This window comes from Hyperolius riggenbachi, chromosome 7 (genome assembly GCF_040937935.1).
Source record: "Hyperolius riggenbachi isolate aHypRig1 chromosome 7, aHypRig1.pri, whole genome shotgun sequence".
Classification (NCBI taxonomy): Eukaryota; Metazoa; Chordata; class Amphibia; order Anura; family Hyperoliidae; genus Hyperolius; species Hyperolius riggenbachi.
The window spans coordinates 99,147,913-99,160,815 of record NC_090652.1 but is presented as its reverse complement, the minus strand read 5'-3'; the positions used below and the strand labels follow the sequence as shown (position 1 = coordinate 99,160,815).

Here is a 12,903-nt window from a genome sequence, read left to right as displayed (position 1 = left end):
TGTGGTGGAGCGCTCCGCAGTATTTTAAAATTGTTTTTAGGGTGAGTTAGTGGTTTTGTACTTGCAATACAATAAAGGTTGTTTAAATTGTCCAAATCCTGAGCGGCAGCAAATTTGTTCTTTAAGCTAATCCTAACCTTTGTATTATGCAGTTGCTCCTGTTTTCAAAACAGTTATGGCTGACAGTAATTGGTGAGTGAGATAGACAGGTTGTTTGGTAGTCAAGGCAGGCTTAAAGGGAACCTTAACTGAGAGGGATATGGATGTTTCCTTTTAAACAATACCAGTTGCCTGGCAGTACTTCTGATCTCTATGGCTGCATTAGTGGCTGAATCACACAACTGAAACAAGAATGCAGCTAATCAAGTCTGACTTCAGTCAGAGCACCTGATCTGCTTGTTCAGGGGCTGCGGCTAAATGTATTAAAGACACAGGATTAGTAGAAAAGGCAGGCAACTGGTATTATTTTAAAAAGGAAAAAAAAAAAACGATATCCTCCTCAGTTTAGGTTCCCTTTATGGGATGTTGGGCAAGAAGATGAGAAATGGAATCCTGCCTACAAGGAAAATCTGGTAATGTTCTGGGCAGTGTTGTAGTAAGATAATGGGTTATGCGGTAAGGGAAAATCTCTATCAAATTATAAACAACCAGAAATTAAAATATGTACCGGTAATTGATATTGCAGCCAAATACCATAGAAAAATGATACAAAGCCATTTGAAATTACAAGAGTGCATTGACTGAGGCCTACCACCAGGTGGGGCTAGTAGCAAAGCAGATAGACGTTTATCTCCATAGATTCAATATACCATATAGGTCGTATGGGTTGGTCGATTTGCTCCACTTTAGGAACAAATCTGGGAGGTTGTTTGCCAATTTAGCTGGAGGTCGGTACCAGGTATAACATCTTAGATCAAGGATCCAAAAAAAAGACAGATGAAAACAATCTATGCAGCACGTTACGGAAATAGTGCAACTCACGTTATGCACGCGATGCCTACATTATGGTGTGAAAAAAAAAAAACAGTCTGTATCTTGTCTGTCTTAAAGAGAACCTGAGATGAGAAGCTTCTCAGGTTCCATACTTACCTGGGGCTTCCTTAAACCCCCTTAAGGCCACTTGTCCCTTGCCGTCTCCCCAGGTGGCTCCTGTCCTCCACAGACTTACTTCCTGCTCTGTACAGACCTGTACAGCCCCATAAACCGAGGAGACAAAAAAAAAGGTGCAAATTCTGGGTATCTTTAAATGGCAAGACTAGGGCTGGTCAATGTGATGCAAATAATTCTGAGTTGATGCAGGCTTCTGTAAATTATGTATGCAAATGTAAGCAGCTTGAAGATGGACCAATCAAATCCTGCCAAAGTGGAATTCGATTGGTCCATTTTCAAGATGCATAAATTTGCATACAGAATTTGTATAATCCTGCTTCAACTTTGAAGCAGGATATCTAGCCAAGATATGTGGGGTTGCCATTGTTTCCCCCACCAAAAAAAAATTGTAATGTCCTTCAGTAACAAAAGGAGTTGTATATCAATAACATATACTGTATATTCTGGTGTATAAGGTTTTAACCCTCTCAAATGTCAGGGGTCGTCTTATATGCCAGGTGTCATCTTATAGGGCAGGTGCTGAAACTTCCGAGCTGGATTGGAGAATCTGCAGTGGTTGCATACGGTGGGGGGAGCTTAAAAACGTCCGCGGCCGCATCCCCACGGTGTGAAAGCAGCAAGGGCAGTGCTGTACAAGTATGGTAGAAGAAAATCCACTCACCAGGATTCCTGGAAAGAAGTGACTTAACATGGTCCCAATGACGAGGTTAGTGGGCACCTCACTGGGAAGGTGTGAGTGAAGTGTGGACCAAGCTGCAGGCATCCGGGACTCCCGGGGTATAAAAAAAAAAAAAAAAAAGGTGGCGCTGTGCCCAGAAAAACACCCCTCTTTCACTGGTTTCACCTTCCCTTGTATCCGTTTACCGTACCTCCTTCTCTGCCTCTCAGATCTCACTCCTGAGGACTGCATTGAAGCGGGTCAGGCGCGCGCATGTGCCAGAACTGAGAAGCAGAGAAGGAGGTAATAGTATACAAGGGCGGGCCAGGCAGGCGAAAGAGGCTCTGATAGTCTTGGAGACTGGCATAACTGACCAATCCAAGCAGGCTTTGTATATAACAACCAGCCGTAGTACCAGTAGATACAGAATACAGTACAGTATACAAATGTCCAACAGTCAAAGGTGTAGTCTTACACGGCGACTATGCTAAAATGTATATTTCAACTGGAAAATTTGGGGGTCATCTTATACACCCAGTCGTCTTATATGCCGGAATATACTGTAATAACAAACTCTGAATTAAAGTGGAGTAGCCCTTTAAAAACAAGACAACTTCTACAGCTGATAATACAAGAGATGTAGCCCCAATGCAAGTAATCCCATTTGTATTGTTACATACTGTATGTCTGGGATGGGAGACAAGCTAGTGAAGATTATGGGCTATGGACATTGGCATTCCTACCTTGTGACACTTGTAATAATACGCCAGTAACTGCGGCATCCTGTCAATCTCGCTGAACACCTTCACAAACATCTTGGCCTGGTCTGGAAGAAACAGTAACATTGCACTTCCTTCATCACACATCAACAAAGTAAAGAGAAAAAAACACAACATAAAAAGTGAAGGAAAAAAAGAAGGACGCATTATACTTTGATTAGTTGGTGGTTGGGGCAGCACCCATAAAAACGGACAGTCAGCATATGCGCAGATCTGCCATGTGCACCAATGAGGTCGACAATAAAGAAGAGGATACTTGATCAGTGCCACATCTCCATAAAACATGTAACTTTATTGCAAAACAAGTTAAAAGCACATGCTGTAAGGCAGCTACAGCCCACTGCCTCAGGTGTACCCCCCCCCCAGCATGTGCCTTTAACTTGTTTTGCAATAAAGTTACATGTTCCATGGAGACATGATGCGGGTCAAGTATCCTCTATTGATACTTGACTGATTAACAGACGGAAGTTTTTTCTTCTATCTAAAGCAGGGGTCTCAAACTCGCGGCCCGCGGGCCATTTGCGGCCCGCGATACAATATTTTGTGGCCCCAAGGCCCCAGAGCTTGTAGGGGCCCCCAGTGGCTACAAGAGGAAAAAAAAATTTTTCAAATCGGCCTTATAGTTTTTGAGAAAATCGATTTTAAAGTTGCAAAGGAAAAAAATACACATTTAAAAACCCGCCGACTTTAATGGTTAATAGCAAATCCACCTTAAATGCTAGAAACCCTAAATTTGCAGGATATGTTAAGGAGATCATTAGGAATAAGAGGAAAAAACAATTTTTCAAAAAGACCTTATAGTTTTTGAGAAAATCGATTTTAAAGTTTCGAAGGAAAATAGTATACTTTTAAATGCGGTAAATGTCACTTTTAGTAGCAAGCCTAACGGTAGTGTAATTTTACATGTATCAAAAGAAAGAGCAATACATTTCCTGACAGAGTTTCCAGGGGGTCCATACGCAGCCGCAGCGCTTTGGCCAGGTATCGCTATACAGCCGTAATATGGCTGTATGAAGATTCCTGGCATTTTTTCCTATTTTCCCAATTTTTTTTTTTATGTTTAGAGTGGGCGGGCAGAGGCGGCGATCCGCCGCGATTGACGTCAGGAGGGGCAGAGCTGAAGCTGAAAGCTCTGCCCCTTCCAGGAAATGCCGGCGGATTGCCCCCGGGGCAATTTGGGGGCTCTGCAGCCCTCGTTTTGCGGCGGGGACACGTGAACTCCCTTATGCGGCCCAGCCTCATCCTGACTTTGCCTCCTGCGGCCCCCGGGTAAATTGAGTTTGAGACCCCTGATCTAAAGCTTGTTGCAATGCATTTTCAAGTCTAAGCATAATTTCGGCAATACAATAGCGCTCCCTACTGTGTGAAAATGGAAGTGGATTTTTAGATTTAGCACTCCGTATATTTCACCATACAAACACTCCACCTGCCATATAAAGCTGACATACTGAAAATGCAGAAAATATATTTTTCATGTTTTACCCTTTTCCACATAAGTGCCACTGCTATAAAATACTAATATTGAGCACAATATTGAGCACTGTTATGTGAACATGTATCTTTCTCGAGCTTGTTGTGAATTAAAACCTGAAACAAGAGAGGACCATGCACTTCCGTGGAAGTGTTAAGAAAAGGACGTGGACTGAAGAAACGTTTTACACCAGGTGAGTGAGCCTCCATTATTTTAACATAACACTGCTCCCTTCAACACTGTTGCTCATTTCTAGAAATAGGATCAGGACGTTAAACATATGGTCCTTAATTAAAGTCATGGTCCATAAATGTAATTACTGATGATGGAAGGCAAATACAGAAAAAAATAATTTCAAAACTAACCACTGTGGCTGGCATTCTTTTTTCTTACCGATAGACTGGCTGTTAAAAGCGGCCACAATCTGAGGACTGCACATGGCTTCTAGGCGGTTCTTCAGAGCCTCCAGGTACACACATTTCTCAGAGTAATCCGGAGTGTCCACCAGCATCCCCAGGCTCACCTGCATGCTGGTCAGCTTCTCAGAGATCACAGTGATGTTCTGCAGGAGAGACAAGCAGTGCATGGAGCAGCAATGTCACAACCTAAACTCCTTTACTAACACATCTACCTCTCCAACATTTCTACTGCTGCCTCAATTTCTTCTCAATTTGGCCACCTTCACATCTAAAATCATAATCGCAAACGTTTTGCGATTTTGTGCAGCGTTGTCCCTGCCCCTGGTGCTACACTGCACGCTTCGTTTTTGGTAAAAGCGCTTTTAAGCGCTTTTCCAGAGCGGTTTTGTCTTTCACTCCCTGACGCAAGTCGGGAAGTGAACTCTTTGACCCGGAAAAGAATAAATACAATGAATTTATTCTAAAAACGCGAATGCAGTCGCCGCATAAAGCAGTTTTGTGAGCAATTCAGCCTCCGCGACAACTCTGAGGGGTAATAGCATTTTACGCCACTCAGGAGTTTACCTGCAGCAGGGTGAGCCATCTTTTAGCTTCAGTCTGCACCGATAATTTGGCTGTGGCCATTTCAAATGTATACTGCTGTCAGGCTGTTTACCGAACATCTTGAAACACCCAAGGATTTGGGTGACAAAGGAATAATAAGTCTTATGTGTTTAGTTTAACTAGCTTCATACAGTAACAGTAACAGTAATCACAGACTAACCAGCAAGCTCATGGCGAACCAGAACTCATTGGAGTGTGTGAGGGGCTACAATGGTCCAAAAAGCCCCCTTATTAAAAATTTTATGGAAAACAAAAAAGTTTGCTTTTTTTAAAACAGAAAGAATTTGCGAGGTTGAGGTTGGAATGGGCTCCGAGATGTCTCCCAGATTGCCGGCAATCAGCAAAGCGCTGTTGCTTATGTATCCCTATGGGATCATTCTCACTGCAGCGTTTGCGACTTGCATAAATCGCAAACGTGCTGCATGCAGCGCTTTGAGGGCATTCGTAATTTATGCAAATCGCAAACGATGCAGTGAGAATAATCCCATGGGGATACATTAGTCACAGCGCTTTTCTGATCTATGGCCCGGTAAGCGGAGGCGCTAGGACTATTTCCAGCAGATTTCAGATTTTTTGCTGGAATCTATTGGAAATCTGCAGTGTGTGGACAGGTAATAGATCCCTCTCTGATCAGGGTCAATTAGGGATGGATCTATCTGGTGGTTGATCTGATGGCCATCACTTAATGTATGACCACCTTTAGAGTTTCAAGTCAAGAGTGCTATCTAATATGTCACCTTGCTGCCCCTCCCACAATAAGTTAGTGGCTGCTGTCAGCCTGCACCCCTCTATAGACACAAATCTATATGGTCATCCAGATGAACTTACAAGTCTAGGAGCCATGGGGAAGGGAAGGAGAAAGATCAAACCTTTTTGGAGAAACTAGTAAAAAATTCAGATAACACAGAAAAAAAATCTTTTGGTTTTAACAAATGTAACTATAAGTTTACCTTCTAGATTACGCTTTTATGGCAGGCACTTGTATTCTGCATATTTTGTTTTTGGGCTCTTTTCCTCAGCTCCCTTTCTTCCCTCCGCTATCTATCTATCTATCTATCTATCTATCTATCTAATTTTTTTTTTAATTTTCACACATATACTGGGTTCCCTTTGTCACTGGCGATACATATTTTTTATTGCACTATATCAGCCATGAATCTGACCAAACCGTTTTATCAGCCGTGAGTCTGACATACACTCATTTTATGTACTCTGTATGGCACATCCTATATCTCTCAGACCTCTTTCTTGGCTTCATTGCAATTTTTCTTCACTACTTCACTTTAGCAGCCAGCCGTAAGTCTGACTCCTACACACTCTGATTTTACACAGCGAATTCTCTGGCTTTTTCTGTATATTGCACCCCTATTACTTGAGTGAGGAAGAGATCTCAGACATCCTCCGTCGCCCCTGCCAGACAACCTGCGACCTGGACCCTGGACCAACTAAACATATGCTGAAATGCCCTGACCAGCTGGGTCCAGCATTTCACAAAATAGTAAATTGCTCTCTGCAAGCAGGGAGGTTTCCTACCTCTCTAAAAAAAAGGAATCATCAAGACCCTTCTTAAAAAAACCTTCCATGGATCCAGATGCTATGAGCAGCTACATACCTGTCTCCAACCTCCCCTTCTTAGGTAAAGTTATTGAAAAGGCTGTCTATCGGCAACTTGAAACCAGGCTGTCAGTAAACAACATCCTGGACCCTCTACAATTTTAAGAAACACCACAGCTGTGAAACAGCCCTCATCCAAGTCTGCAACGACCTGCTCATGGCAAGGGACAGAGGGGAATGCTCCATCCTAATCCTGTTGGATCTCTCAGCGGCTTTTGATACAGTTGACCATGAAATCCTGCTTAACAGACTGCAGGAGTACTGTGGCATCAGTGGATCAGTCCTCCAGTGGTTTAGATCATTCCTGACTGACAGAACACAGAGAGTATCCCTAGGTCCTATAACGTCCAAACCTGCACCTCTAAAATTCGGAGTGCCACAAGGATCAATCCTATCCCCTCTGCTGTTTGCAATCTACATGTTGCCACTCGGTACACTTATCCTACGCCATGGCCTGACGTACCACTGCTACGCCGATGACACACAGCTATATCTGTCCTTCAAACCTGGTGGAACAGACCCTACCCCAAAAATAAACTATTGCTTAGCTGAGCTACAGGCATGGATAAATGATAACTGGTTGAAACTGAATGCTGACAAAACTGAGGTCCTGTTTGTCCAAAGCCAGCACTCGCCATCAAAACAGCTCTATCCTAAAGCAACACCAATCAGGATTGGGAATTCAGACATAAACAGCTCCAACCTTGTGCGCAGCCTTGGAGTACTAAACGATGGGGAATTGAGTTTCAGAAACCAAATTTCATCTGTAGTTAAATCTTCCTTCTTTCATCTGAAGAACATTGCAAAGATTAAACATCTGATTCCCCCAGAGGATCTTCCAACCCTAGTCCACGCCTTCATCACATCACGGCTGGACTACTGCAATGCCCTTTATGCTGGCCTCCCCAAAAAGGACCTGCGTCGCCTGCAATTAGTGCAGAATGCTGCTGCCAGATTGCTAACAAACCAGCCTCGCCACTGTCACATTACACCGATCCTTCGCTCACTGCACTGGCTACCAGTAGAATGGAGAATACTCTTCAAGATTGGACTGCTGACATTCAAATCCCTGCACAATCTGGGCCCTAGATACATGAAGGACCTGCTGAAGCTGCACCACACCTCTCACAACCTCAGATCAGCAAGTTCTATAAACTTGGTAACTCCCAGAGTGCACCTCAAAAAATCTGGAGATAGAGCCTTCTGTCATGCTGCCCCTACTCTTTGAAACTCCCTGCCACACCCAGTAAAGACAGCACCATCCCTGGAGCTATTCAAATCCAGACTGAAAAGCCACCTGTTTAGCCTGGCATTTCCAGACTTTTTAAATTCTTGCTCTGCACCACGATGGTCGGAGCCATGCTTATGCGCTTTGAGTCCCATGGGAGAAAAGCGCTTTACAAATGTTACTTGTTGTTGTTGTTATTACTTCATCATAACAGCCAGCTGTAAGTCTGACTCCTAATATATTTTTGCACATCACTCATTTGTTCTTATTTTTCAACCATTGCTTACCCGCCCTCTATCACGCATTCTTCCATTCAATATTTGTGCATCTGGATGATTTCTTCTGTTTTCCTTGGGAATTACTATCATTATTGTGATCTTTTTGCATTCTAGGATTTCTCCACAAGATGGCAGTATTCTCTGCTTACAACAATGAAAGCTACAGCATACAGATTAAGCATTGTTATTGAACCTCTTATACTTTGTTTAACCCTAATAATTATTATTTCCTTATTCACTTTGATTAAACTTATTGTTATTTGTATAATTTACACTACCCTGTTGGACATTATTCTGTTCCCCTTTTATTAAAACGTCCAGCTTTTATCGCTTCTCCACTTCCTAGTAACCTGCCCTGTGTTTATTTCCCCTTGACATGGTGCTGCACGCGTTGCTATAGCAACATGGCGCTGCTCTGTCAAATAAGCTGCGTGGCCACGCAGCACTGCCCTTCTCCTCCGTGATTACGGTCAGGGCGAAGCTATGCGTATAATCCGGATGTGAGCGATGCAGGGGCCGTGGTCTCTGAGGAAGCCGGTGTTGTCTGATTACGCTGCCTGTGGATTTGCGCTGCCCCGCATGCGCAGTAGGAGACTGTGCAGCCACATTTCCTATTGAATGATGCTGCTGGTGGTAAAATACTAAATATCTCCGCTCCCACACCTCTTACACTCCCCAAATTTTCAGGGTAGGGAGGGAACCCCCAGAACGACTTCTATGCCAAATTGCAGCCCCCGAGACCCACTGGTTCCTGAGATAGATTACAGAAACCTATCTCCTGAACCAGCGGGGCTCGGGGGCTGCAATTTGGTATAGAGGTAGTTCAGGGGGTCCTCTCCCTACCCTAAAAATTTGGGGAGTGTAAGAGGTGTGCAAGTGAAGATAATTAGTATTTTACCTCCAGCAGCATCATTAACTTCACACTGAGCATGCGTGCTACTCAGTGTGGAAGGAAGCTTCTGGGCAGCGCAATCAGACATTACACCGGCATTCGGCCGGCGACACACGTGTCAGACCCTTTTCTAGGGTGGCTGCGGCGCACCGGCGATTGGGGTTATTCACAGGTATCTGGGGCAGCCTGATGCCCTTGCATCCCTCATTATTCTTGCGCTGCTTATTCCTGTGTCTTTTCTACTTTTTAGGACTGGGCTTGATTTGCACTTTAGTGACCAAATTGTGGTCACCTGCTCATTTGCACGATATATATGAATTGTTGGGATATATGTACCATTCTTTATACAGGATTTGTCACTGCACTATTTACCTTTGTACTATGTACCATTATTGATATTTATATATATTTTTTATAGATCTTTATTGCATACATGTTGTATATGCGGGCACCGCCTACCTATATATATTTTTACTATTCTCTGTTTTTTGCCAGCCCTTTATCTATTATATAAAACCGCAGCCACCCCACCCTTATTATAGGGTGTTTTTACCTTTTCATTGTATGTCTCCCCTACCTAGTGTTGTTACAGTACTGTCATATGTGGTTTTATTATATTCATCAGGAATGGTTGATTTATAATAAAGTGAATTATTGTTGGTAATCTGGTGCGTTGTGAGATCTTTCCTTGCTTACCCATTTATAAGTTTACCTGTGTCTTAAAGGTTTCCTCAATGTCAGCGCTAAGTGTGCTCCACTTGTCAGCCTCCTGCAGAGACTCTGCAGCTAACTGCATGCGTGACTTCACTTTATCCATCTCCACCAGCACCTGCACAGAGAACATGCATATCACCATAACAATGAATGCAGTGACTTCCATAAACAAACAGTCATCCTCTCAAACTTGGTGTAATATTACACCCCTAAATTACAGCTGAGTCAGATTTTTTTGTTTGTTTCAAACAAGGGAAGCGGGGACTTGTTGGGTACATGTACACTCTCCTGAATCAGTACTGGTGGAACTATCTTTATGTGCAAACTCAGATATGAATCTTTCAGAGTAGCTCTGTGCACACACTAGAATGTTGCTGCCGGAGACTATTATTATTGATACTCTAGGAAAGGGGTGTAAAAATCAATCACGTAAGGGGCCAAAATCTAAAGTCTAAGTTGTGGACCATATATTTTTTATCAGAATTTAACATTATTAAACAGTCTCAAACTAAGTGGCGTAACTATATCGACCGTGGGGGCCTGCTCCTCCCCATTCTGCAGAGTAGAGCAGTGGAGCAGTTTAACATTTACCTGCTCCAGTGCTGCTTCAGGTCTCCTCTGGTCTTCCTGACAGCCACACACACACACTATGCTGCATACCTCAGGCTGAGCCATGTCACGTGATTGGGAAAAGGAGGTATGCAGCTTAGAGCGTGTGACTTCCAGGAAGAACAGAAGAGACAACGCATTGCTGGAGCAGGTTAATATTACAATGCTCTGCTGCACTACCCTGCTATTTGGGGTGATGGTGTTGGGGGGGGGGGGGGTGGAGGAGGAGATGTGGTTTACCAGTCGCATTGGCGGTTGAGAGGTAGGAAGAGTGGGCTCCATGCCCGTTGGGGGCGGGGGAATGGGGATGGGCTCATGAGGAATTGCTGCAGCCCAGCTCAAACTGGCAATGTTTCAGCCTGAAGCCCCGAGGCAGTGTGCTATTCTTTTACTGCTTACAATGATGCACATTTGAGACTCTCGAGGGCCACATCAAATGGCAATGAGGGCAGCATTCGGCCTGCAGGCCTTGTGTTTCACACTGTGCTCAAGGATGAAAAAATAGCACAACGATAGAGGCCTACTCTGTGATGCAGTGCAGGGGCATAACTACAAATCATGGGGCTCCCCAGCAAAAAAACTTTGATGGGGCCCCTTAATGTCCACAACTTTTTATTTGCCTCTTCTTGGTGGCCCTCATAGCCTGGGGCCCATCTTACAAGGCTCATAAAACAAGTGTGGACATCAGGACCGTCATGCCCATAACAAGTGTAGCCACAAAAAACACCGGATCTGGAGTATCAGAGGTTAGTAGTTGGACTGCAGGGCGTCTCTCACTAATATTCTTAAAGGATACCAGAAGTGACATGTGACATGATGAGATAGACATGGGTATGTACAGTGCCTAGCACACATAACTATGCTGTGCTCCTTTTTTTCTTTCTCTGCCTGGAAGAGTTAAATATCAGGTATGTAAGTGGCTGACTCAGTCCTGACTCAGACAGGAAGTGACTACAATGTGACCCTCACTGATAAGAAATTCCAACTATAAAACACTTTCCTAGCAGAAAATGTCTTGTGAGAGCAAGAAAGAGGTAACAAAGGGGAATTTCTTATTAGTGAGGGTCACACTGTAGTCACTTCCTGTTTGAGTCAGGACTGAGTCAGCCACTTACATACCAGATATTTAACTCTTTCAGGCAGAGAAAGAAAAAAAAGGAACACAGCATAGTTATTTGTGTGCTAGGCACTGTGCATACACATGTCTATTTCATCATGTCACATGTCACTTTGGGTATCCTTTAATAAAAGAACAGTCTGACTGTTTAGCTGTCGTGCCTAAATTGTTCTTGTACAACTGAGTGAACCAGGAGGACAGCGAAGGACCTCAGATACCATGGGGAGGCAGGTAAGTAGCCCCCCCCCCCCCCACGTAAACGGAACCTGAGGTGTGAGACTTACAGAAGCTGACATATTTATTTCCTTTTAAACAGTGCAAGTGGCCTGGCAGTCCTGTTGATCTTACTGGTCAGTAGGGTGTAACTCACACACCCAAAACAAGCATGCAGCTAATCTTTCTAGATTTGTCACAGACATTTGATCTGCATGCTTGTTCAGGGTCTATGGCTTAAGTATAAAAGTCAGAGGATCAGCAGGACAGCCAGGCAATCTGCATTATTTAAAAAAAGAAATAAACATGTCAGTTTCCACATCACTCTCACCCCGGGTTGACTTTAAAGGACCACTAGCGTGAAAAAAGTAGGCAGTTAAAATCTGACAGAACCGACATGTTTTGGGCCAGTCCATCTCATGGGGGATTCTCAGGTTTTTATTTGTTTTCAACAGCATTTCCAGAACAGCAGTTGAAGTGCCAAAATAGTAAGACACCAGCCAGCCTCCCTACTCACTTGCTCACTATTTTGTCCGACTTTGCAACTGCTGTTCAAGAAGTGCTGTTGAAAACAAAGTAAACCCTGAAAATCCCCCATGAAGACTGGCCCAAAACCTGTCGGTTCTGTCAGATTTTAACTGCCTACTTTTTTCGCGATAGTGGTCCTTTAAAGGATACCAGAGCCCAAATAAAAATGAGAAACGTGGGGGAGCAGGCATGCTGTCCTGGTGCTCACCGCTCCCCCAAATCTCCTTTCTGCCTCCTCTCCTGAACCTGTAATTGCACTCCGGCCCCGTCTTCCGCTCGGGCATCAGTGCACCTGCACTGGCCACGATGCACGTGTACTACAGTATGCAACCGCAGCAGGGAGCGCGCGCGTCGTAACATCACGTGCATGTGCAGAGCGCTCCCGGCCACAGGAAAGAAAAGCTTTAAAAGAAAACAACCCCTCTGGAGGATGCCTACCATGGGAGGGAGAAGCCTCTGGATCCTAATGAGGCTTCCCCCATCCTCCTAAACCTCAAGGATCCAGAACTGGCTCCCCTGAAACCTCAGCCAACAAGGATGTCGGTTGTGGGTCTCTGCTCAGGCGGAAATAGCCAAGTCCAATCTGGTCCGCTCTACTGCGCCTGCACGGTACAGCAGACCCGATAGGGCTCGGGTATTTCTGCTGGAGCCCAAGCAGAGAGCCGATACT

At 44.3% G+C, this 12,903-nt stretch overlaps 1 protein-coding gene across 2 annotated transcripts in view; it reads right to left on the bottom strand.

The window, feature by feature from the left end:
- COG7 (component of oligomeric golgi complex 7) overlaps positions 1 to 12,903 on the bottom strand; it is an 88,751-nt gene that overhangs the window by 65,879 nt on the left and 9,969 nt on the right. For both annotated transcript variants that reach the window (XM_068244446.1, XM_068244445.1), the window contains exons 4-6: positions 9,765 to 9,881; positions 4,412 to 4,580; positions 2,512 to 2,594 (exon numbers count right to left, since the gene is read on the bottom strand). In XM_068244446.1, coding sequence (XP_068100547.1) covers positions 2,512 to 2,594; positions 4,412 to 4,580; positions 9,765 to 9,881 — 369 coding nt within the window. The remainder of the gene's footprint in view (positions 1 to 2,511; positions 2,595 to 4,411; positions 4,581 to 9,764; positions 9,882 to 12,903) is intronic.